Raw genomic sequence first — 25,964 nt, forward strand, 5'->3', positions numbered from 1 at the left:
AACCTGCACCTCACTCGATACCAGCTTATATAGGTTTTGGGAAGGAACTCCCCCAAGGTATGGAGGAGCAGAATCTGAGTGTAAAAGTGTTTTCTAAGTGAGTGCGATTTCTGTGGCCACAGCCCCTCTGGATTTGTTGCTGGGACTCGGGGCCTCTGGTCAGTATAGGAAAGGCTTACTCTGCCTGATGACCATGACGCAGTAGGACAGGAAGTGGAGAAGGTTTTCCTGTGAGGAGAATGATGGGTCACTGGAGATGGCATATGTGGTGGGGGGGAATGGGGAGGGGGCAACAGCCTCTGTCCTTTGAAAAGGAATAGCTGCTGTATAAAAAAAATAATGATTACTCTTATTATTGAAAACTGAAGAGACCGTGTTATAGAGGGTAGTAATTTGAAGAACCAGAGTAGAGCAAGCTTGTGAGGGCTGCAAGGTTTGCCTCTGGAACTGTATTTGGACAACTTTTTTTTTTTTTTTTTTTTTTTTTTTGGTCTTTTTGCCATTTCTAGGGCCGCTCCCGCAGCATATGGAGGTTCCCAAGCTATGGGTCTAATCGGAGCTGTAGCCGCCAGCCTACACCACAGCCACAGCAGCACTGGATCCAAGCCACATCTGCAACCTACACCACAGCTCACGGCAATGCCGAATCGTTAACCCACTGAGCAAGGCCAGGAATCGAACCTGCAACCTCATGGTTCCTAGTCGGATTCATTAACCACTGCGCCACAACAGGAACTCCTGGACAACATTTTATGTAGAATATCATACTTCTCACATCCAAATAAGTAAAAAATGAGTTCCCGCTGTGGCGCAGCGGGATCGGCAGCCTCTTGGGAGCTCTGAGACACAAAGTTCGATCCCCAGCCCAGCACAGTGGGCTAAGGATCCAGCATTGCCGCAGCTGCCCCTTAAGTCAAAGCTATGGCTCAGATCTGATCCCTGGTCCGGGAACTCCATGTGTCACAGGGACCCCCACCCCCCAAAAAAGTAAAATTTAGTTTTGGCCACACCCATGGGCATATGGAAGTTTCTGAGCCAGGGGTCAAATCGGAGCCACAGCTGCGGCAACAGCAGATACTTATCCCACTGCACAAGATTTAACCGGTTCCTCAGCAGCAGCCCGAGGCACCAGAGAGACAATGCCAGCTCCTTAACCCACTGTGCCAAGGCGGGAGCTCTTAAAATGTAATCTTTTTTCTTATAACCCTAATGAATCATGTTCCTTCTATTAACCCAAGCATATCCCACCACATGGGGGCGCTTCATGATAACAATCACTATGCTTTCTAGGTTGAAGAACATCTGTAACAATTTCTTCCCATGTTAGATTCAAACAACTTACATTTTTGAAATATATATTCATAATTTTCATTGGAGTTATGAACTCCAGGGTGTAATCCAGATTATTTCTGTAGCTGTAATGAAAACACCACAGCAGTCCAGGTTCAGACTCGACGCCCCCCGCCCCCGAAACCCACCTTCCCACTTGTAAACATACACCGTGTGATTTCTGCAGACTTTTTTTTTTTTTTTTTTTTTTTGCTATTTCTTTGGGCCGCTTCTGCGGCATGTGGAGGTTCCCAGGCTAGGGGTTGAATCGGAGCTGTAGCCGCCGGCCTACGCCAGAGCCACAGCAACGCGCGATCCGAGCCGCGTCTGCGACCTACACCACAGCTCACAGCAACGCCGGATCCTTAACCCACTGAGCAAGGCCAGGGACCGAACCCGCAACTTCATGGTTCCTAGTCGGATTTGTTAACCACTGCGCCACGACGGGAACTCCTCTGCAGACATTTTTTGTGCCAAGATAAGACCCATGGGTTGCACCTTTACATGAAATGAAGACATGGTAAATATGCCACAAATTTAGGAACTAGAATCTCAGAAATAGGGATAAATATAACACAATATCTTGTGCTTGGAGTTGAGGAAAGAAAATTTATATTTTAAGACAGGACAGGAGAAATTAAACATAAAATTTCTCTGTGTGTGCTTGCCCGCCTTCTGCCTCCTCCCTAATGTGCAGTGTGCATCTACGTTACACATTAACCACAGCTCCTCACGGGTGGGAATGCCTCCTCCATCATAAAATAAAGGTCAATTTATAGTTTCTTGGAGTTCTCTGCTGGCTCAGCATGCTGGGGACCTGGTGTTACTGCTGCAGCGCAGGTTCCATTCCTGGCCCAGGTGTTTTTTGAATGCCAAGAGCCTGGCAAAAAAAAGAATAGCGTTTTTTTCCCCAACTCTCTGGGGGGTCGTGTGACTTTCTCTCACCTTGAACATGCTGACCTGAGCTATATATCTTTGGTGAACTTTACATGAAATCATCACTGTCATTTTGATAAATGATCCTTTGTCTTGAAAATGTATATGACACTTGCCTTCAACTTCTAGCCAGAGTGACAGCTCCATGAGCTTCTGAGAGCCTGTCCCCCAGGGTCAGAACCCTCAGTTTCGCTTGAATAAAATTCCCTTTTTCCTTCATGATTGTTCATTGAATTTTTCTTAATTCTATTGACATTTTCTTGTTGTGGTCAGTAGGATATCAGAGAATCCCTCCAGAGGGAAGTTCTCATCGTGGCGCAGCAGAAATGAATCTGAAATTACAAAAGCATTGCACATAGTATTTAGCTTAGTGCCTGCTGTGCCGACTACATTATGAATTCTATAAAGTGGGAGACTTTTTCACACCTTCTCTTTTATATGATCATTCTAGTGCTTAGATCTCTGTAAAGAATAAATTCATAGGCAGTCCCGTCGTGGCGCAGTGGTTAACGAATCCGACTAGGGACCATGAGGTTGTGGGTTCGATCCCTGGCCTTGCTCAGTGGGTTAAGGTTCCAACGTTGCCATGGGCTGTGGTGTAGGTCACAGACACGGCTCGGATCCTGCGTTGCTGTGGCTCTGGCGTAGGCCAGTGGCTACAGCTCCGATTAGATCCCTAGCCTGGGAACCTCCATATGCTGTGGGAGCAGCCCTAGAAAAGGGAAAAAGACAAAAAGAATAAATTCATAAATTGGATGGACCTAGAAATTATCACGCTAAGTGAAGTCAGCCATACAATGAGACACCAACATCAAATGCTTTCACTGACATGTGAAATCTGAAAAAAGGACAAACTGAACTTCTTTGCAGAACAGATGCTGACTCAGACATTGAAAATCTTATGGTCTCTGGAGGAGACAGTTTGGGGGGTGGGGAGATGTACAGGGGCTGTAGAATGGAAATCCTATGAAATTGGATTGTGATGATCATTATACAACTACAAATGTGATAAATTCATTTGAGTAATAAAAAATTTTGTTAAAAAAATAAATTCATAATAAATGGAGTTCTCCTGCTGCACAGCAAGTTAAGGATCCAGTGTAGTCACTGCAGCAGCTCAGGTCATTGCTGGGGCGTTGGTTTGAAACCTGCCCCAGGAACTTCCACCTGCCACGGGCACAGCACCCCCTGCCCCGCAAAAAAAAAAAGAGGGAATGCCAGACTCATTCAGATTATATTTTGAAGGTAAATAAGTCTCACATTTGCATTACTGCTTGTATTGTCTAATCATAACCATAGTATTCATTTTAAAAATTTTTTCTTTTTATCTTTTTAGAGCCACACATGCAGCATATGGAGGTTCCTAGGCTAGGGGTCGAATCAGAGCTGTAGCTGCTGGCCTACATACACCACAACCACAGCACAGCAGGATCCAAGCCTCGTCTGCGACCTACACCACAGCTCACGGCAGCCCTGCCTGGATCAATGTCTGAGTCAGCATCTGTTCTGCAAAGAAGTTCAGTTTGTCCTTTTTTCAGATTTCACATGTCAGCAAGGCCAGGAATAAAAAGAAAAAAAAATTATAAATGTTTTAAGATAAATGCACTCTTCATAAAAAATGAAAAAAAATGTCTTTTGTGCATTTTTATTGTATCTATATGAGATTATGGATGCTAACTAAACTATTGTGATAGTCATGTCACAACATAAGTCAAACCATTATGCTATGCACTTTTAAACTTAGATAGTCATGTTTATCAATTATATCTCAATAAAACAGGGGGGTGATAAAAAAAAAAGGTAGTTCCTGTTGTGGCTCAGCAGTAATGAACCTGATGAGTATCCATGAGGATTTGATTTCGATCCCTGGCCCCCCTCAGTAGGTTAACTATGCAGTGTTGTGTAAAGCTGTGGTGTAGGCAGCAGGTGTAGCTCAGATCCTGTGTCACTGTGGCTGTGGTGCAGGCCGGCAGCTGCAGCTCTGATTTGACCCCTAGCCTGGCAATGTCCATATACCACACATGCAGCCCTAAAAAAGCAAAAAACAACAAACAAAAAACCAGGGGAAAGAGTTGGTTTTAAGAGGCAATTTTAAAAATTTAGCAAAAAAGACAGAAGAATGCAATTTATAGCAGTTAACTATATATATATATATATATTTTTTTTTTTTTTGTCTTTTTCTGGCTGCACCTGTGGCATATGGGGGTTCCCAGGCTAGGGATCCAATTGGAACCGTAGCCATTGGCCTACACCACACTACAGAAACGCCAGATCTGAGCCACATCTGCAACCTAAACCACAGCTCACAGCAACATCAGATCCTTAACCCACTCAGCAAGGCCAGGGATCGAACCTGCGTCCTCATGGATACTAGTCAGATTCATTTCCTCTGAGCCACAGCGGAACTCCAAAATATCTCTTTATTTATTTATTTATGTATTTTCTAGGGCTGCACCAGCAGCACATGGAGGTTCCCAGGCTAGGGGTGGAATCGGAGCTACAACTGCCGGCCTACACCACAGCCACAGCAATGCCAAATCCAAGCCGCATCTGCAACCTACACCACAGCTCACGGCAACTACGGATCCTTAACCCACTGAGCGAGGCCAGGGATTGAACCTGCAACCTCATTGTTCCTAGTCGGATTCGTTAACCACTGAGCCACTAAGGGAACTCCGAAATCTCTCTCTTTTTAAAGCAATGGTTAGTGACCTAAGTTATCACATGCCTCAGACCTCCAGTCTCAGGTCCTAGTGTTGCAGAAACCATGGCAGCGGAAGGAGACAAACTGCACTTGGGGCTGCGGCACAGCAGGGTTTATTCAGCACCAGTTTGGGCTCAGAGGAATCACCTCCAGAGTCTGAGCACCAGGTCTTTGTTCTCAGCAACTTTTACACCAGACAGGGTCTTGTTTTCCCCTGCAAGCAGCCTGGACCACCCCCTTGCCTGAGCAGAGAGTGTGCCTACCTAAGAAACTGAGCAAGCTAGGGTTCAGAAGCGAAACTGACAAGCAATGCTTGGAGCACAATTAGCAGAGGTGTTGACTTGGACTTGGACATGTAGTTGCTACACAATTACAAGAAGGATGGTATGAGGGGCCCAGAACTGAAAAGGCACTGCAGCTGCTTTTTTGGGGGGTGGGGGGGTGGGTGGTCTTAGGTAAATCTCCCAGGTCATGTTGATGAAAATTGTCAATAAATAATCAATAATAAAACTAGAAAAGAGTTATTTGAGCCAAACTGAGAACTAACCTGGAAGTCTGCTTCCTAGATTTCTCTGAGAAACTGCACCAGACAAGCAGGGTTTTCAGCACAGTTTTATACATTGCCAAAACAAAGAACATTAAACAAGTCAGGGTTATATTGTTGCAAAAACCGTGGCAGTGGAAGGAGACAAACAGCACTCAGAGATATGGAAAAGCAAGGTTTATTCAGCACCTGTTTGGTCTCAGAGGAGTCACTTTCCAGAGTCTGAGCACCAGGTCTTTGTTCTCAGTAACTTTTATACATTACAAGGTCTTGATTTTCCCATGTAAGCATCCTGGACTCCCCCCCCCCCTTCCCCAAGCAGACAGTGTTTCTCCCTAAGAAACTGAGCAAGCAAGGTTACAGAAGCAGAACTCATAAGCAATGCTGGGTACATGATCAGCAGGGCTGCTGGCTTGGACATGGGGCACACAGTTGTTACATTATTACAAGAAGGGTGGTATAGTGCAGCATAGCTGGAAAAGCTTGTAGCTGCCTTTTTAGACAAGAGGGAGATTGTTCTTTAGTTAAAACTCTTATTTCAGTATTTCTTCATGGTTTCAAAAAAAAAAAAAAAAAAAGAACAGACCAGTACATACACAGCAAGTCAGCATGACTTTGGCATCTGGAAAAGGAGTCAGCATCAAAGGACAACCAGCATTGCATCCCGAGAAAAGAGCCATTCAATCTTTCTTTTCTTTCCTTTCTTTTTTTGGCCACTCTTGCGGTACATGAAAGTTCCCAGGCTAGGGGTTGAATCAGAGCTGCCAGCTGATACCACAGCCACAGCAATGCTGGATCCCAGCTGCATCTGCAACCTATGCAGCAGCTTACCACAACGCTGGATCCTTAACCCACTGAGCGAGGCCAGGGATGGAACCCACATTCTCATGGATACTAGTCAGGTTCTTGATCTGCTGAGTCACAATAGGAACTTCTAATCTTTTTTAAAAAATTTTTATTATAGTTGATTTACAATGTTCTGTCAATTTCTGTTGTACAGCAAAGTAATCCAGTTATACACATACACACACATTCTTTTAGTCACATTATCCTCTATTAAGTTCCATCGCTGGTGATCAGATATAGTTCCCTGTTCTATACAGAATCTCACTCCTTGTCCATTTCAAATTCAATAGTTTGCATCTACTAACCCTAAATTCCCAATCCTTCCCACTCCTTCCCCCTCCCTCTTGGCAACCACAAGTCTGTTCTCAATGTCCATGAGTTTGTTTCTTCTCTGAAAGTAGGTTCATTTGTGCCATATATTAGATTCCAGATATGCATGATATCATATGATCTTTCACCTTCTGACTTAAGGTCACTTAGTATGAGTCTCTAGTTCCATCCATGTTGCTGCTAATCTTTATTTTTAACACGGACATTCTTTACTTCCGGTCACTGTGTCCCTTTCTTTCATAATTAAAGTGAAGTGGGAGATTTAACTAAGAGATATGACACCTCCCCCTTGTCTGAAAAAGCAGCTGGGAGCCTTTTGAGCTCTGCTCCCCTCATACCATCCTTCTTGTAACTGTGTAGCAACTACATGCCCAAGTCCAAGTCAGCACCTCTGCTAATTGTGTTCCAAGCATTGCTTGTCAGTTTCGCTTCTGAACCCTAGCTTGCTCAGTTTCTTAAGTAGGCAGACTCTCTACTCAGGCAAGGGGGTGGTCCAGGCTGCTTGCAGGGGAAAACAAGACCCTGTCTGGTGTAAAAGTTGCTGAGAACAAAGACCTGGTGCTCAGACTCTGGAGGTGATTCCTCTGAGCCCAAACTGGTGCTGAATAAACCCTGCTGTGCCGCAGCCCTGAGTGCGGTTTGTCTCTTGCTGCCATGGTTTCTGCAGTTTCTGCAACAAAAGCAGATGTACAATGTATGTTTGATTGGCCACAAATATGCTATTGTAGTTAGCACAAAATTCACATTAACTCATGTGTAAGGTAGAATGACTTCCCTGTATCTCAATATATGAAAATTTATTTTATCAGTCTTGTCCCTGCAAGTCTCTAGAACTGAGTAATGTTAAGTTGACCTGCTGAAACGGGGAAGAGGAATGGAAGTGCTGTTCTGTAGTGTGTCAGTATGAAATAGCCCTTTCTACACAGGCAGTTTTGTGTGTCATGTTCTAGTTCGCATACCACACAGACACCTCCGGTTCTCGTTCACTTAAACTGCTTAAATTAAATCTTATTTCAGGAAATGTTCTGGGATCTAACAGGGAAATACAGATCCCTCTGGGAAATAGTTCCCAGACCACTGAATTGCTTCAGCCGCACTCGCAGAACTCCGGTGCAACCCACTAGCATAAATAGTTTTTGACTTAAACCGTTTTCAACTTAAGAGAAAAACATCTTAGTTTCCTCATAAGCGTTTCACACAACCTTCGGCGTTACAGTTAAGACAGTAACTTAACCTAAGCAGGAAGCAACGCTGCATTAACAGAACACCAAAGCACTTCTAAATCCCAAAGTCAAGGCTTCTCCCAGTTTCAGCGCACACCAAGTCGCTCTCTTCGCCCCGCCCCTGTCCCGTAGCGCTCCGCCCAAGCCCCGCCCCCGGAAGCCCGCCTCTAACTCTGCGCGTGCGCAGCGGCCAACGGACCCGGAAGCGGAGAGCGCGGAACGGCGGTTGCTCTGCCCGGCAGTAAGTTTCTTCCTAGTGTTAAGTCTGCGCTTCCCAGCCCCTCCCCCAGCCCATCCTCAGGGTAGGGGAGTCACTGTGGACCTTAAATTGCAGCACCCGGCCCTCCGCCCCGAGTAAATCCAGTCGACGCCGTTACAGGTCTGGGGTCGTTTCCCTCTGGGTTTGAATTCGCTCTGAGGCTGGTCCCTGTGTTCGGCTTTTCGGCCTTCAGTCCACTTAGACACCGTCTTGGGCGCCGTTTTCCTGTTTTAGGCCCTTCACCGAGGGACCACCCCATCCCACCGTTATGTAAAGTCGTCTTCCTTGAGGAGGACCCGCGCCCCCACCTCGCCCCCGGCCCCTGGGGGCGGCACCGGCCGCCCCGCTCCCGGAGAGGCCGCATCCTCGCCCTGGTCCTGGGATTCGGGAGCCCGCCCTCTCCTGAGACACCCTCCCTCCAGCCCCTCTGTCCTCGCGGCTCCTCGGGCCGTCCTTCTGGCCCGCAGGCCTCCCCTGCGCCGTCAGCCCTTCCCCGCACCCCGCTGGGGGGGGTGACGCGGGCGAGCCCTGTAACACCCAGTGTTCCACGGTCCACCCCGCAGGAAAATGTGCTTTTCAAGTAGGGGGGCATCTTATTCCGTTGGCATCACTGTAAACATGTGGGCGAGGGGACTAGGAGAAGTAGACACAGCTGTTGATAGAGAAATAGGAAAACTAAGGGGAAAAAAAGAATGAGAACAGTTAGCAACACGGTGTGAAGGCCTATTGCAGTGAGTACTTGGCACGGTTGTCAGGGATCTTTTAGCCGTTGAGATCAGTTAAATCAGTCAGCCTCATACTCCGTTTTCTTCCCTTTTATGTGATCTGTTAAAGTAGCGAGCTGTGGGGTGCTATGAAGATGTTTCCCGCAGGTCCCTCTTAACTGTTGTCTGCACGTGATGAAGGATGGGCTGGGGTGACTGGAACCTTCTCCCATCCCAGCCCCTCTATTCGTGATGAAGAGATTTGCTCAGAGCTTATTCCTAAGCTGATCCCGTTCCGTGTTTCCCCAGGAGGGCCAATTTCTTCATCGCCACACTGGATGCCCAGTGTCCTTCAGTTTGCAGCTTGTGTGCATTCCCGTTGAGAAGCTTGTGCCCAGAGGTCCCTGAGCCTCTCAGCCTTGTTTGCTCATGCATGCATGGAGGAGAGGAGGAAAAACGGGGAAGATAGAGGGACTTCTGTAAGAGTCTACAGGAGGGGGAGTTCCTGTCGTGGCTCAGTGGTTAACGAATCCAACTGGGAACCATGAGGTTTCAGGTTCGATCCCAGGCCTCGCTCTGTGGGGCTCTGATTAGACCCCTAGCCTGGGAACCTCCATATGCCATAGGTGCGGGCAGCCCTAGAAAAGACAATAAATAAATAAATAAAATGCCATCCTAAAAAAAAAAAAAAAAAAAAAGTCTGCAGGAGGGATGTGGAGGCAAATGTGGGCCCCTAGGTGAGCCCAGTGAGTGTTGTGGCCCAAGGGCTGTGTAGAGCCCCTTGAAAAAGGATGTCTTGGTTCCGGCTGGAGCACCTGGAACTGGGTTTATGGATCCCAGTGAGGTGCATTAGATGGCTTGAGGTGCTATAGTGTCTTAGCTCATATTTCCTGGGACACAGATGCTGAGACTCAGATTTGTGGGCCTGGTTTAATTGAGTAACTACTGAGCACCCCTGTGGAGGAATGAAGGCAATGGGACCGGCAGAGGGAGGTGTATTCCTTTGGTGTTAGAACAAGTCCCAAGCTGAGCCTGCAGGAAGATGGGTGCTTCAGTCCTAATGGGTGTCTAGGTGTCCAGCAGAGTCCACTCCACTCAGTGCCTTCTGCAGGGTTTTTTGGGAGGGCAAGAGGCATCATGCATCCCATAGTGTAATTGTAGGGAAAACCTCAGAGAACATTTTGCGAGTTACCTTGTTCTCAGATATTTTGTGTTGCCAGTGAAGAAAGTTTCAGCAGCATTTTGGAAGAGACAAAGAATTTGGAGTGTTTTCTTTGAGGATGTTGGGGTCTCCCTGGGGCATGTAGTTTTGGGGGGTGACAGTGTTTGGGCTGAGGTCACTGCGAAAGTACGGTGTCTTGGGTCTCTTGGGTCTCGTGCGTCCTTGGCTGTCTTCATGTGTATCATTCCATCTAAATGCATGAGTTGTTGGGGCTTGAAATGTTGTGTGGGGCTTCATAGCAGGATGAGGGATCCTTGTGGATTGTCTGGGGAGTGTGTTGGGCTCCATAAGACTTTGTAAGTTTGAGTCTCAAAGGGAAACATTGGCTCTTAAGGTGCAGATGGCAGAAAGGTTTAATGGGGGGACCTCCTGGGGATGAGTTTAGGGGCACAACTTGAGAGGGGCAGAAGACCCTATGACTTGGGGGAAAAGATTGTTCTAGAAATAGAGGACCATCAACACCAAGGCAAATTGAAGTATAAAGCCTCGTTGTTGGGAAGATGGAGCTGCTACTTTCTTCCTGCCAGTGGTAATTTCTCTAGTGTCTTCTCCACGTATGTCCCAGAACACCACACACAGACACAACAGACACACACACACACAGACACACACACACACTATAGTCACAGGGCAGCTGGGGGTCAGGGGTGCAGAAGAGCAAGATGTTTTAAACTAAATGTGGAACCAGTGAGGAGAGACACTGTAGTCTGAGAAGGGAATCTGGAGGCAGGAAGGGGGCCTTGTCTGGGGGAGTCCGAGCCCTAATACTTGCAGGAAAACTCAGGAACTAGATGAAGGAAAAGCTCTGTCCATTCTCGCCAGGTGACCCCGTGCTCCCCAGTTAGTAGAGTTCAGATTGAGCTGAGCCAGTGAGGACACATGCAGAAAGGATCCTGGGTCCCTACGCAGCAGCGCACGCTCACCTCACATGCACACACGTTTCTCCACTGTCTCTACAGCGGCAGCGCTGGTGGTTTCCCACTTAGGTAACTTGAGAGGAAAAAATGTTTCCTCTCTTCCTGACTCACTTGTGTTTTCTCCCTCAAGTCCTTGAGCTTCCTCTCTACCTTTCTGTTCAGACACACACTTCCTGCAGTTCTTCCACTGTGGGTTTGCACCATCCCAACAAGCCCATTCAAGTCAGGATCTCAGGCTGTGATTTTTTTTTTTTTTTTTTTTTTTTTTTAAGCCCGTGTCATTGCAGAGAGAGAACTCTCAGCTCCCAAGAACTTTCCTCCGTCAAGGGGTCTAGGCTGCCAGGAGGCCTCTGCTGTTTCTGCTGATTTTAGGCTCTTTTATTTTCCAAAGCTGGTCTGCCCAGGCTCAGGCAGCTACCCCCTGAATGAGCTCACTGTGGTTCTAGTTGAACTTAGACTTGCTCTTTGCACCTGTTGAGGGCAAGGGGCATTGTCTGGGTGGAGGACCCTTGGCTCTGCCCTCCTGTGCTGTTCCTGGCCAGCCCCCTCCTCTCCCTTTACAGGGCAGAGGACCACTGCCCACATCGGTCCCCCAAAGTGGCGACCACACGGGAGGGTGTACGGGTTTCACTTTGTGTTCTTCTCATTCATTCGCTGACTGATCCGTATTCTGGGCTGGTTTTGTCTGCCTCAAGGGTAAAATGATAAGCCAATGGCATATACTCCCCTCCCTTATCCAGGTTATTTTTATTTTATTTTCTTATTTCTGTTCTTTGCTGGCTGCCCCAGGGCACATGGAGTTCCCGGGCCAGGGATCAGAACCCAGCCGCAGTCACAACCTAAGCCACAGCTGCGGCAACCCTGGATCCTTAACCCGCTGTGTCAGGCCGGGGATCGAACCTGTGTCCCAGCATGCCCAAGACGCCACCAATCCCTTTGTGCCACAGCAGGAGCTCCCAGGTTTTTTGGTTTTTTTTTTCCCCCAGGTTACTTTTAAGTCATGGAGATAAACACACCCTTTCCTTTACTTACAGCCACGCAGGTCAGCTGCCCCAGAGCAGGGACTAGTGCACTTGTTCTCCTCCGCCCCCTCTACTCCCTGCTTCTCCCAGACCTCATCCGTCCAGCCCTGCCTCCTCTGTGCTGCCCTGTGTGTGTGTGCATGCGGCTGATCTAAGTTGAAGAAAAATATGCAGCAACACTGCCTGGTCTCCCTTCAGATTCCTGGCTCTGTTCCCTCAAATTCTCTGTCGGATCCATTCCTTTCGCGCCCCCCCAGAAGTTTAACTCCTCCTCCCCCAACTTTTCTCTCAAAGACCTTGTTTCTTCTTCCACGAGCCCCTGAAGCAAAGGGACGAGATCCCCTCTGAGAGGCTCACTCCTCTGCCCCAGGGCCTGTGTGCTCTGTTCCGTTTTGACCAGCAACAGCACTCCCTGCTCCTGGCTGTGCCCCAGCTGCCAGCTCCACCCCTGTCAGCTCCTTTCGGCATCAGATATTTTGCATTTAGGAGCTTATTTTCATCAGCGTACACAGTCGGTGGAGTTGTGTGTCTTACAGACAGGGACAGACAAGCAGACACACACACTGACAAACACACAAACCTTATCATGTGCTCTACCATCTTTCAAACGAGGCATTCTTTTTTTTTTTTCTTTTTTTTTTTTTTTTGTCTTTTTGCCTTTTGTAGGGCCGCTCCCTTGGCATATGGAGATTCCCAGGCTAGGAGTCCAATCAGAGCTGTAGCCACCTGCCTACGCCAGAGCCATAGCAATGGGGGATCCAAGCCGCGTCTGTGACCTACACCACAGCTCACAGCAACGCCGGATCCTTGACCCACTGAGCAAGGCCAGGGATAGAACTCACAACCTCATGGTTCCTAGTCGGATTCGTTAACCACTGAGCCAAGACGGGAACTCCAAGCATTCTTTTTTTTTAAAGGGTGATTATTCATTTTTTATTATGGTTCTCTGTTTTTATTTTATTTTATTTTATTTTATTTTATTTTTGGCCACACCCATAGCTGGCAGAAATTCCCAGACCTGGGATCAAACCCACGTCACAGCAGTGACGCCAGAGCCTTAACCTGCTGAGCCAGTAGAGAGCTCCTAAGCATTCTTTTTTTTTTTTTTTTTCCCTCTTTTTAGGGCCACACCCTCGGCATATGGACGTTCTCAGGCTAGGGGTCAAATTGGAGCTCTAACTGCTCGCCTACACCACAGCCACAGCAATGGGGATCTGAGCTACACCGCAGCCCACGGCAGTGCCGGGTCCCCAACCCACTGAGCGAGGCCAGGGATCAAGCCCGTGTCCTCATGGATACCAGTTGGATTTGTTTCCACTGAGCCACAGCGGGAACTACTAAAACAAAGCATGCTCAATTAAATGCATTTTCCCCCTATTGAGTACCCTTTTTAAACAATCCATTTCAGAGCACGGTATACTAAAACCTTGCCTGTGTTCTTTGTCTTCACTTCTTGCCTCCAGTTACCGTTTGAACATCATCCATTCAGGCTTTCACATCCACCGTTCCTCAGATGCTGCCTTTTCCACAGGCACCAACGACCTCTTCATTTCTCAATCCAGTAATTTACTCCTTTTCTCACCTTGCCTGCCAAAATCAGCAGCAAGTTGCACAGATGGCTCTTTCTTTTCTTTTTTCAAGTTTTACTGAAGTCTAGTTGATTTACAAGGTTGTAAATTGTAACCTTGAAAGAAAGACTGGTTTTCTTGACCTTAAAGACATCCCGTTAACCTTTAGAAATCTCGGAGGTCTTATTGTGGCCCAGTGATAACTAACCAGACTAGTAACCATGGGGATGCAGGTTTGATCCCTGGCCTCTGTTAGTGGGTTAAGGATCCGGTGTTGTGAGCTGTGGTGTAGGCCAGCAGCTGCAGCTCTGATTGCACCCTTAGCCTAGGAGCTTCCATATGCCGCAGGTGCGGCTCTAAAAAAAAAAAAAAAAAAAAAAACCTTTAAAAATGTCTTTGCTTCAGTTTTCTTCTCCCCTCCCTATTCACCTCTCACTCTCCCCCGATGGGTTTTTCTGAACTCCCTGATCTCTGAATGTGGGGGCATCCACAGGCTTAGTCCTTGAACCTTTTCTCTTGTTTACACCCACTGCCTTTCCTCATCATCTCGTCGCGTGGCTTTCAGCACCACCCACTTGTCTCCCAGTTTCCTTCTCAAGCCTAGATCTCTCCCTTGAAATAGATAAAATACATAACATTATTTATCATTGTTTTAAGATACTGAAGAAAAAATAGGGGGTTCCCGTCATGGCTCAGCAGAAACGAATATGACAAGTATCCATGAGGATGCAGGTTCAATCCCTGCCTGGCTCAGTGGGTTAAGGATCTGGCATTGCCATGGGCTGTGGTGTAGGTCACAGACATGGCTTGGATGCTTTGTTGCTGTGGCTGTGGTGTAGGCTGGCAGCTATAGCTCTGATTAGACCCCTAGCCTGGGAACCTCCAGATGCTGCAGGTGCAGCCCTAGAAAGCAAAAAAAAAAAAAAAAAAAAAAGGTAAAATGACTGATGGTTCATTTGTGCTCTATATTAGATTCCAGATATAAGTAATATCATATGGTATTTGTCTTTTTCTTTAACAAACTCATGGGCATGCATGGAGAACAGACTTGTGGTTGCCAGGGGGAGGGGGAGGGAGTGGGAGTTTGGGGTTGGTAGATGCAAACTATAGCATTTGGAGTGGATAAGCAATGAGATCCTGCTGCATAGCACAGGGAACTATATCTAATCACTTGTGATGGAACATGATGGAGGATAATGTGAGAAAAAGAATGTGTGTGTGTGTGTGTGTGTGTGTGTATATATATATGTATGACTGGGTCACTTTGCTGTACAGCAGAAATTGACAGAACATTGTCAATCAACTATAATAAAAAAATTTTAATTAAAAAAATAAAGGGGAGTTCCCGTCGTGGCGCAGTGGTTAACGAATCCGACTAGGAACCATGAGGTTGTGGGTTTGATCCCTGGCCTCGCTCAGTGAGTTAAGGATCCGGCGTTGCTGTGAGCTGTGGTGTGGGTTGCAGACGCAGCTCGGATCCCAAGTTGCTGTGGCTCTGGCATAGGTCGGCGGCTATAGCTCCGATTTGACCCCTAGCCTGGGAACCTCCATATGCCGCAGGAGCGGCCCAAGAAATGGCAAAAAGACAAAAAAAAATAATAATAATAATGAAGAAAAAAAGAGTGATGGAATACACACTTGCTAAAATTCTCTTGAGCTATGGAAGATGAATGTTTGGAGACCAAAACGGGGCTTTTCCGCTTCCCCTGATGCCTGTCTGACCTCCTCTCCTGCTTGTCTCCTCCTCACCCTGCTCCAGCCACTCCAGTCTCCTTCCTTTTCCTGGGCCAAGGTCACTGCTGTCTCAGTGCCCTCTCAGTGGTGTCTCTGTCTCAAACTATCTGCTCCTATGCAAGTGACAGACACCCTTCCTCCCCGAGGCGTTTGTTGTGCTGTCACCGTCTGAGTGGAGCCTTCTCTGACCACCCCCCTTCCCCATTCAACCTGCCAGCCACACCCCGACCTCTGGTCCCTAATGCCTGCTCTGCAAGTTTCCTTCCTTCTCTTTCTTCCCCTTTCACTGGCTGGGTCCCTGTGGCCCCAAGCCCCCAGGGCAGAGCAGAGCCACAGGGAGGTGGCACCACTTTCAGAATGCTGTAGCAATAGACAAGAACAAGTGTCAGCAAGGGCGAGGGTAAAAAGGACCCCTCCTGCACTGTTGGTGGAAATGTAAATAGTCCAGCAGTCTTGGAACACGCTGTGGAAGCTTCTTCAAAAGCTAAAACTAGAGCAGACAGACAACCTAGCAATCTCATTGTAGCTGTTTACCCAAAGGAAACAAAAGCAGAATTTGGAAGATGTCTGAATTCCCCAGGTGATTCCATTCTGGATCCATCCTTGAGCAGCAAGGCTCCGTGTCCTCCCAATCCTGAGAGCTGGGATCTGGGCTGAGGGGGCGGGGATGGAGCAGGGCTACTTTGTGACCTGCAGGGGATTGTGGGGTCCAGCTGAGGTGCCCATGGCCACAGTAAAGGTAAGGTCCTCATCAGGAGGGGAGCTCGATCTCAAGAAAGGGTGGGAAAGCTCCCCTGTTGGTCTCTGTGCGGGAGTTTCCTGTCCTGAGTCCCTCCTGGGACCGTGGGTGACAGAGGCCTGTCTCTTCCACATGGTGAGCTCTCCCCTGTGTGTGTGGTTGTGGCACAGGAAGGAGGTGTGTTGATTCTAAGCATCATCTTTTTCAACTTTCAGGATTGATCTCTAAAGACTCATGTTGCCTGAGGAAGAAATCCAGAAGAGGAGGGAAAGGAAAGGAAAGGAGTCAGGAATGGCTGTTTCTCAGGTAAAGTCATAGTCTCAATTGACTGTTTCATCTGTCCTTCCAAAATCCCTTTCTTTGGACTTGCCAGTCTTCTCTGACACTAAAGAGTGTTCTTGCTCAATGAAAGTATTTTTTTTTTGTCATGATTTTTAATTATCTAAGAATTTCTCAACTCTACTATTTTGATAATTTTTTCCTTAATCTGTTAAATTAATGTTTACCACTAATAACTTTTCCAATTTTGAATCAATATCTTATCTGGAATAAACAAATTCTGTTTGGCTTTTGTTAATAACTACATATCTAAATTTAAATGGATAAAACTGTATTTGTATTTTCAATTACATGTATTTTATCAAAATTAAAGTATTAGATATTTGTTCATATTTGTACCATTTTTTTACTAACCTACCCTAGAATAATGTTGACAAACTAAATTAAGTACAGTTAGTACATTTGCATTGTCCCAGAGATGCTGCAATGAATAAAAATTATATATATTATACATATATATATATATATATTTTTTTTTTGGTGTCTTTTTAGGGCCACATACGCGGCATATGGAGGTTCCAGGCTAGGGGTCTAATTGGAGCTGTAGCTGCCAGCCTACACCAGAGCCACAGCATTGTGGGATCCAAGCCGTGTCTGCGACCTACACCACAGCCCACGGCACCGCCGATCCTTAACCCACTGAGCAAGGCCAGGGATTGAACCCACAACCTCATGGTTCCTAGTCGGATTCGTTTCCGCTACACCACGATGGGAGCTCCCTAAAAATGATAATTAAAATCATCCAAGGCGTTCTCTAGTGGCTCAGTAGGTTAAAGATCTGGCATTGTCATTACTGTGGCTTGGGCTGCTCCTGTGGCGGGAGTTTGATCCCTGGCCCATGAACCTCCACATGCTGGCAGACATGGCCAAGAAAATAATAATAATCCAGAATACATTGAGAAATAGTTGCTCTCATTTTAGTGAATTGTGTGTTGCCATGTGTGTGTTAGTGTGTGGATATTCACGTCCATGACATTGTCATTTTATAAATGTTTTATGTTTTTCTGAAATTGAAAACATATCTTAATTCTTTTTTACACTATCGTGTTGGTAATTTAAGTAGTAAGCATGGTGACATTGTGTGTGGATGTGTACATATGCATATATCATGATTTTTTATGCATTTGCTTTTTTTTTTGTTTCTTTTTCCGTTTTGGCTGCCTCGTGGGATATGGAGTTCCTGGGCCAGGGATCAAATCCAAGCCAGAGCTGCAGCCTAAGCCACAGCTGAGGCAACACCAGATCCTTAACCCACTGCACCCGGCCAGAGATCAATCCTGAGTTCCTATCTCTGCAGAGGCATCATTGATCCTGTTGCACCACAGTGGGAGCTCCTCAGTCAATGTACTTTTAATACTCAACTCTTTGATTTTTGGGGGTTCGATTTTAAAGGCCAGTCGCCTGAGTTCAGATGCTTGCTCTGTCATTTCTTAGCTGTTTGTTCTGAGGCAAGTTTCTCTCTTTTTTCTTTTTTGGCTGAGCCAAAATTCGCAGGCCAGGAATCCACCCTGAGCCACAGCAGTGACCACACTGAATCCTTAACCACTGTGCCATCCCGGAACCCCTGAAGCAAGTTTCTTGAAGTGTCTATGACCCAGTTTGCTCCTTTGTGAGGTGGGAAGGGGTCCTTCTCTATGAGCTCTTATGTTGGTAACATGTTAACACATGTAAAGTGCTAAGAGTAATACTTCGCACAGGGGAAACTTTCAAATACAGTCAGTCATTCCTATGTCATCCTCATCATGGTTTTAAGATCCCGATCTTTCTTTAAAGCCACTGTGGACTTGGTCGTCTCCGAAGACCGCGCTTGGCCCCAGCTCGCCTGCGTGTTCCACCTCAGCGTGTAGAGCATCATACCTGACACCCCTGTGTCCACAGTCCCTGTTACCTTTTTACTTGAACATTTCGTGTATTGGCCACAAAAATCAGTCATGCACACGGACGTGGCTGATAATCCTAATCTCTTAAGGAAGCAAAGAAATTACAACTTCGGGCACGTAACTTGCTCAAAATGCCTCTATTCAAATCCATCAGAACAAACTCTTCAACCCAATGGATCCTCTTGGTTTATTTGGAGGGCTTTTGTTTTTTTTTTTTTTTTTTTTTTTTTTTTTTTTTGCTTTTTAGGGCCCCAACAGGAGCTCCTCTCTTCTCATTTTGTGTGATGAAAAGAATGCTCGTCAGGGCCCCTCGGTGAAACGGGTTTTCCTTTCAGGGACCATTGACCTTGGAGGACGTGGCCATCAAGTTCTCTCCGGAGGAGTGGGCCTGCCTGGACCCTGCCCAGAGGGCCTTGTACAGGGACGTGATGCTGGAGACCTGCAGGAACCTGCTCTCCCTGGGTGAGCATCGCTTCCCTCCGGGAGTCGGGATCTGCCCTTGGGTATCTTTGCGTTTTCCCTCTTGTGCCTCTTGGGAGCCTCTCTGCCTTGCTTGACTGATCTCAAAGCCCTTTGGACTCAGATATGCTGTAGCATCAGGAGTTTAAACTCACTCTTCTTTGGGTGATCTGCCCACTTCATGATATACTAGCATTTGTTCCGGAGCTTAAGTATTTACAAAGCCCAGTGGCCAACTTAAAATATCAAATTCCCTACTTTCTGCCCCTGTGCTTTTGAATCATTGTTCTTGGAAGAGGCTGGCCATCTGCCTGTTACACCCTCCCCTCGGCATTTGGAAGGAAGGAGACAGTGCCTGACCTCGTGAAGTATTTTTCCAGTCCCATCTGTAGTGTCCTGCTCCTCAGCTGGATAGGGAGCTGGGATTCTGGAAATGCCCAAGGGCCCTGTGTCCCTTTTTATAAGTACAAATTCCTGTTTCTTTTTTTCTTTTTTCTTTTTTTTTTAGGGCCACACCCATGGCAGATGGAGGTTCCCAGGCTAGAGGTCGAATGGGAGCTACAGCTGCCGGCCTGCACCACAGCCACAGCCACACAGGATCTGAGCCACGTCTGCGACCTCCACCACAGCTCATGGCAATGCCAGATCTGTGACCCACTGAGCGAGGCCAGGGATCAAACCCATGTCCTCAGGGATCCGAGTTGGATTCATTTCCGCTGTGCCGCAAGAGGAACTCAAATTTCTGTTTCTGATGTGAATGGTATCTCCATTTTGGAGCAAGGGAAAGAGCTGGGGGCTCTGAAGAGTGAAGAGAAAATAGCAAAAAAAAAATCTAACAAGTGGGAATGTATGAAAGGTGCCAGCAGAGCTCAGAAAGAGAGAGGGGAAACCACACCATTCATAGAGTTGGGGAAACTTTCCTAAAGTGGCAGGTTTCTAGGGGAACACAAACGTTTATTTCCTGGGAACGCTTGAAGGCAGGTTTTCTTCTCTGTAACTTACCGATCCATCCCTCGACATGTAGAATTTGTCTTTTCACCCTCCAGTGGCGCTGCAGGTCCAGCAGAGCCCAAGGCACGGTTGTCACCGTGCTCTGCCCTCCACTGTCTGGCTCCTGCAACCACTTTGTTTCCTTGACTTGGAGGAGCGTGGGACGGACTGTTTCGAACGGGTCACTTTTCCGCTTGGTCCCCTCTTTCTGTTCTTGATTGCATCAGATGCTTGGTTCTCAGTCTGTTTTGATCAGAGCTTGTGCCTCCACAGTCTTCCTCCCTGGACTTTTCCCTGTTCCGTCTCCATTTGCTGTGCTTGGAAGACCTATCAGGAGATGGGAAAGGACGGGCTGCTCTTGGACGCCGTCTGTCCCCCCAGAACCTGCAGAGAGCTGTCTCCAGCCCTGTCTGCCTGTTCAGATCCCGCAGCCCTTCTGGTTATTTTTGCCACACAGTTTGGTGTGGGGAGGGGGATGGATCATCTGTGATTGTTACTTAGCAAAACTGTAGACAGTGGACAGAGAGATCTTCTCTTTGATCCCTACGTGGTCAGTCCTAAGTGAGGCATATACCAGTCTTGCAGGCTCTTAGCATGGCATCTGTGGGCAGAGTGCAAGGTCCCATCTCCAGATCTGCAATATCTGATCCCACCTCTTGTTATTTTTCTACCTTATGCACTGCTGTACGTGGTTGGGGAAAATAGAAAATTCTCCTTTTTCTTTTCTGTCTTTTCTTTCTCTTTTTTGTTTTTGTTTTTTAGGGCCACAAATACAGCAGGTGGAAGTTCCCAGGCTAGGGGTTGAATCAGAGCTGTCGCTGCTGGCCACAGCCACAGCCCCAGCAATGCCAGATCCGAGCCTGTCTGTGACCTGTATCACAGCTCACGAAAATGCCGGATCCTTAACCCTGATCGAGGCCAGGGATCGAATCCATGTCCTCATGGATACTAGTTGGATTCGTTTCTGCTGTGCCACAGTGGGAACTCTGTAAATTCTTCCTGGTTTCATACTCTCTTAGGTTTGTATGAATTTGCCTCTGAAACTTGCTTTTGAAATACACAGTCCTCGGGTCCAAAATTTTATCCTATTTTTTGCTGTGGTAGTCCACCTTTCAGTAACAAATGCTTTCTGGTGGACTCTCCTGTGGAGTGGCTTTACTTGGTAACAAAATTCTTTTTTTTTTTTTTTTTTTTTTTGTTTTTTGTCTTTTTGCCATTTCTTGGGCTGCTCCCGCTGCATATGGAGGTTCCCAGGCTAGGGGTCAAATCGGAGCTGTAGCCGCCAGCCTGTGCCAGAGCCACAACAACGTGGGATCCGAGCCGTGTCTGCAACCTACACCACAGCTCACAGCAATGCCGGATCCTTAACCCACTGAGCAAGGCCAGGGATCGAACCCACAACCTCATGGTTCCTAGTCGGATTCGTTAACCACGGAGCCACGAGAGGAACTCCGGTAACAAAATTCTTGATGGAGAATACCTACATACCTTTGCTCACATGTTGCAGTGTTATCCTGCTACGCATAGAAGTGCCACCTGAAGCATGAGTGGTCAGCATGTCCCAGGATGCTGAGGGTTCTGAGGGAACTTGAAGTTGTCTGATGCCTTCAGTGATGTACCATAATTCATTGTGTTTAAGCCACTGCTGCTTTCATCTTGTACATGTCTGTGTGTCATAAATGAACTTGATTTTTATTTTTTTCATCATTAGCTCCATATTTTTTGATGATAGTGTTCTTTGCTTCATATTTGCAATGTGTAGGAGGGAGAATTGGGAAATGGATGTTGTTTTCTATAGTTTACAGTATTTCCTTCTTCAGAGTTAAGCAGCAGTTCCAAAGAATACACTTCGTCCAGAAAATTTTGCAAACGTATTCTTATTAATTCCCTTTTCTTTTCACCTAACTTAGTACTGAAACTTGTTACATTTTTTGAATTAAATTTGTTAAAATTCTTATGTTGGGAATTGTTAACATATTGAGAATGTGTGATTTTTTTTATTGTTGCTCTTAATCCCAGAAATACCCTTAAATTGACTTGCTGCAATTTGTTATATAAAATTCATCACTTTTTCTGTTGTATGTTTTCCATTTGCTACATACAATTTGTTGAGTTTTGTGTAAATTTCACTGAGTTTTTATTTTGGGGCTTGACTGCTATATTCTAATAATTAACACTCCCTGTTTTGATTCACACATCCATGTTGATAAAGTGAATTAATGTTTATATATATCATTATATTTTACAGGAAATTTAGCTCATTTCTTGTTCTTCACGGACTTCTTCAACAATGTTGTTGTTGTTGTTTGTTCTCTTTGGCTGCACTCAAGATACACAGAAATTCCCAGGCCAGGAATTGAACCCAAGCCACCGCAATGACAGTGCCAGATCCTTAACCACTAGGCCACCAGGAAATTCCTTCACTGTTGTTTCTAATACCTGTATTTTCTGCAAAAGTTCTAACATTCTGGAAATTGCATTCTTTTTTAAAATTTATTTTATTGAAGTGTGGTTGATTTCCAGTGTCGTGTTAGTTTCTGATGTACAGCAAAGTGATTCAGACATACATACAAACAGTAGTTTGCATCTGCTAATCCAAACTCCCAATCCATTCCTACTACCCCTTATGGAAATTGCCTTTTTTTTTTCTTCCAAGCCCGTGGCATGTGGAAATTCCTGGGTCTGGGGTCAAACCCATGCCACAGCAGCAACCTGAGCCACTGCAGGACAGTGCCAATTCCTTAACCCACTGCATCACAAGGGAGCTCCCTGGAAATTGCATTCCTTTTTTTTTTTTTTTTTTTTTGGTCTTTTTAGGCTATATGGAAGCTCCCAGGCCAGGGATTGATACCACAACTCTGCAGTGACCCGAGCCACTGAGGTCAGGTTCTTAATCCACGGCCACAGCAAGAACTCTAAAATGGACAATTTTTGATATTTCACATAAGTGGACTCATACAGTATGTTTTGTGACTGGTTTAATTTCCTTTCATGTAACATGCTCAGGTTCATCCACGTTGTGGCAAGTGATAGGATTTGAGTCTTTGGGGGTTTCCTTCTTTTTGTGCATTTATCTGTCAGTGGACATTTGGGTTGCTTCTGCCTCTCAGCTACTGTGAATAATGCTTCTGTGAACATGCCTATGCAGGTGTCTCTCCAAGATCCTGCTTTCAGTTACTTTGTTTCACATACCAGAAAACAGAACTGCTAGATCATAGGTCTCTTAGTTAGTTTCCGCTCCTATAACAACATGCCATAGACTGCCTGGCAAATTAACAACAGAAATGTATTTCTCTCCCTTCTGGAGGCTGGAAGTCTGAGAGCACAGTCTCAGCCTGGTTGGGTTCTGAGGCGGCCCCTCAGAGCTGCGAGAACCCTCGGAATTTCCTGAGCCAGGACAGCAGTAGGAACATCTTCTGTTACAACATTAGGTGTCTTGTCCCCAGCGTCTGAAATTACTTCAGAGCCACGAAGGTAAAATGGGGTGTCTTGTTATTTATTCATAACAAACCCCTTTCCGTCACAGCTGAGTTTATGGCAACGAAGTGACTTTTGGACATTCCCTAAACGGGAGGCTGGTGGCCAGGGGAACCAGCCATGTGACTAGAAGGTTGGAACTTTCAGTCTAACCCTTGACCTTCTGGAGGGGAGAGGGGCTGGAGATTGAGTTTACTTGCCAGTAGCCGCTGGTTTAATCAATCATGCCTTGGTCATAAAGCCTCCATGCAAACCTACGAGGAGAGGGTTCTGAGCGTTTTTAGGTTGGTGAACACGTGGAGACTGGGGGAGAACAGGGGACTAGTGGTCAGAAGCCCGGGTGACATCCTGGACTTGTGTTTGGCATCTGAAGTGTGGGATTGGGGGCAGTTTTATAACACCAAGCCCTTAGCCTGTCATATATGACATTATCTCCAGGTGGATAGTGTCTCAATTGAGTTTAACGGTGGGACCCCAGCTGATGGCTGAACGTTGTTTGCTGGCATGAAGAACCACCCCCACCCCCATCATGGAATTGCCGATCAGACCCTTTTATAGAGTTCTTTGCATATTCCCTGTATTTCCGTATTATCAAATAGATGATTTGCAGATACTTTTCCCAGACCATAGATTGTCTTTTCAATCTACTGAGTGTGCTTTAATGCACAATACTTTTTAATTTTGATGTAGTCCAGTTTATCCGATTGGACTTCTTTTGTCTGTGCTTCCGACGTCATATCTCATATATCATTGCTGAATTCAACATCATGAAGGTTTCCTCCTGCGTTCCCTGCTAGGAGTTTTAGACTTGGTCTTATGTATGGATGTATGTGGTGTAAGGCAATGGTCCCACTATATTCTTCCACATGGGCTTATCCAGTTTTTTCAGCACCTTTTGTGGAATGTACTTACATTCTCCCATTAAGTAATCTTTTTCTATTATTTTTTATTTTTATTATTATTAAAATATAGTTGATCTACAGTGTTTCATCAAGCTCTGTTGTACAACAAAGTGACCCAGTCACACACATTTCCCTCTGCTGTACAGTAGGATCCCATTGCCCATCCATTCCAAATGTGAGTTTGCACCCCAAATCCCCATAGTGCCCATCCATCCCCCTCCCTCCCCTTCCCCCCACCCCAAGAACCCCAGGTCTATTCTTCTTGGCCATGATGTTTCTGGTTTTTGATTGCTTCTTTGTTTGTTATTTTTAGACAGGATCATTTGTTCCCTATTTTAGATTCCACGAATAAGTGATATCGTACGGTATTTGTCTTTTTCTTTCTAGCTTGCCTCACTTAGTGTGAGAGTCTCTTGCTCCATTCCTGTCAAATAATCTTGACAACCGAGCGGTACATCATTTGACCACGTACACAGGAGTTTATTTCTCACATCTCTGTTGTGTTCCGCTGGTCTGTCTTTATGCCAGTACCACACCGCTTTGATTAGCTTAGTTTTGTGATAATTTTTGAAATAAGCAAGTGAAAGACCTCCAACTTTGTTCTTTTCAAGCTTACTTTTGCAGTTCATTGTCTCTTGCATACTTTATTTGAATCTCAGGATGGATTGTCTCTTTCTACGAGCAACACTTGAAATTTTGCTAGGTGTTGCACTGGATGTGTTGATCACTTTGGGTAGTAGTGACAACCTGACAATATTGTCTTCCAATCCATCAACTTGCGATATCTTTGCATTTATTTGTGACTTTTCTGATATTCTTCAGCAGTGTTTTTAGTTTACAGTATTGAAATTTACTTTGGTAAGATTATGCCTGAGTGTCTTATACTCTTTTTTTTTTTTTTTTTGGTATTTCTTGGGCCGCTCCCATGGCATATGGAGGTTCCCAGGCTAGGGGTCGAATCGGAGCTGTAGCCACCGGCCTATGCCAGAGCCACAGCAACGCAGGATCCGAGCCACGTCTGCAACCTACACCACAGCTCACGGCAACGCCGGATCGTTAACCCACTGAGCAAGGACAGGGATCGAACCCGCAACCTCATGGTTCCTAGTCGGATTCGTTAACCACTGCGCCTCGACGGGAACTCCCTGAGTGTCTTATACTCTTTGATGTTACTTTAAGCGGAATTGTTTTCTCTTTTTTTTTTTTCAGATTGTTTGTCATTAATATATAAACACAGTTGATTTTTACATGTTGCTGTATCTTGCAACTTTTCTGAGTTTATTCATTTCAACAGGATTTTTGCAGAATTTTCAGGTTTTTTTCTGCATGTTAGATCATAGCAGCAGAAAACATAACTTTCTTTCCTTTTTCTGGTTGGGTACCTTTTCTTTCCTTTTCGGCCTATTCTGGTTAAGACTTCTAGTAACTTTTTTCACTAATAAGTTTTATGCAAATAGTGAGCGCATGTATCATTGTCTTGTTCCTGATCTTCAAGGAAAAGCTTTCAGTCTTTCAACATTGAGTATGATATTAGCTCTGAGCATTTAATAGATGTCCTTTTTTGTGTTGAGGTAGTTGTTTTGTAGTCCACTTTATTGAGTATTTTTAACTTGTTAATTTTTGTCAGATGGTTTTCCTGCATCAATTGAAATGATCATGTAGCTTTTTTTTTCTTTCACTCTATTAATGTTCAGATTTACATTGAAAAGTCTTTATATGTTGAACCATCCTTGCATTCCAAAAATATATTTCCCCTTAGTCATGGGACGTAATTCTCTTAATGTGCTGTTGAATTTGGTTTACTTTTGTTTTATTTGTGATTTTTTTTAATTAATTAATT

General features: G+C 45.8%; 1 protein-coding gene across 6 annotated transcripts in view; it reads left to right on the forward strand.

Annotated features, from left to right (window-relative positions):
• The window catches only part of LOC100627241 (zinc finger protein 665-like), a 44,070-nt gene that overhangs the window by 12,914 nt on the left and 5,192 nt on the right, over nucleotides 1–25,964 (forward strand). The window contains exons 1-3 of one of the 6 annotated variants that reach the window (XM_021097245.1): nucleotides 8,067–8,153; nucleotides 16,293–16,383; nucleotides 18,632–18,758. In XM_021097245.1, coding sequence (XP_020952904.1) covers nucleotides 16,312–16,383; nucleotides 18,632–18,758 — 199 coding nt within the window. In that variant the 5' untranslated portion in view covers nucleotides 8,067–8,153; nucleotides 16,293–16,311. Of the gene's footprint in view, nucleotides 1–8,066; nucleotides 8,292–16,292; nucleotides 16,384–17,891; nucleotides 18,031–18,631; nucleotides 18,759–25,964 lie in introns of those variants that run through there. The other 5 variants (XM_021097246.1, XM_021097244.1, XM_021097249.1 and 2 more) reach the window with 5 other exon arrangements.

This window comes from Sus scrofa, chromosome 6 (assembly GCF_000003025.6).
Source record: "Sus scrofa isolate TJ Tabasco breed Duroc chromosome 6, Sscrofa11.1, whole genome shotgun sequence".
NCBI lineage: Eukaryota > Metazoa > Chordata > Mammalia > Artiodactyla > Suidae > Sus > Sus scrofa.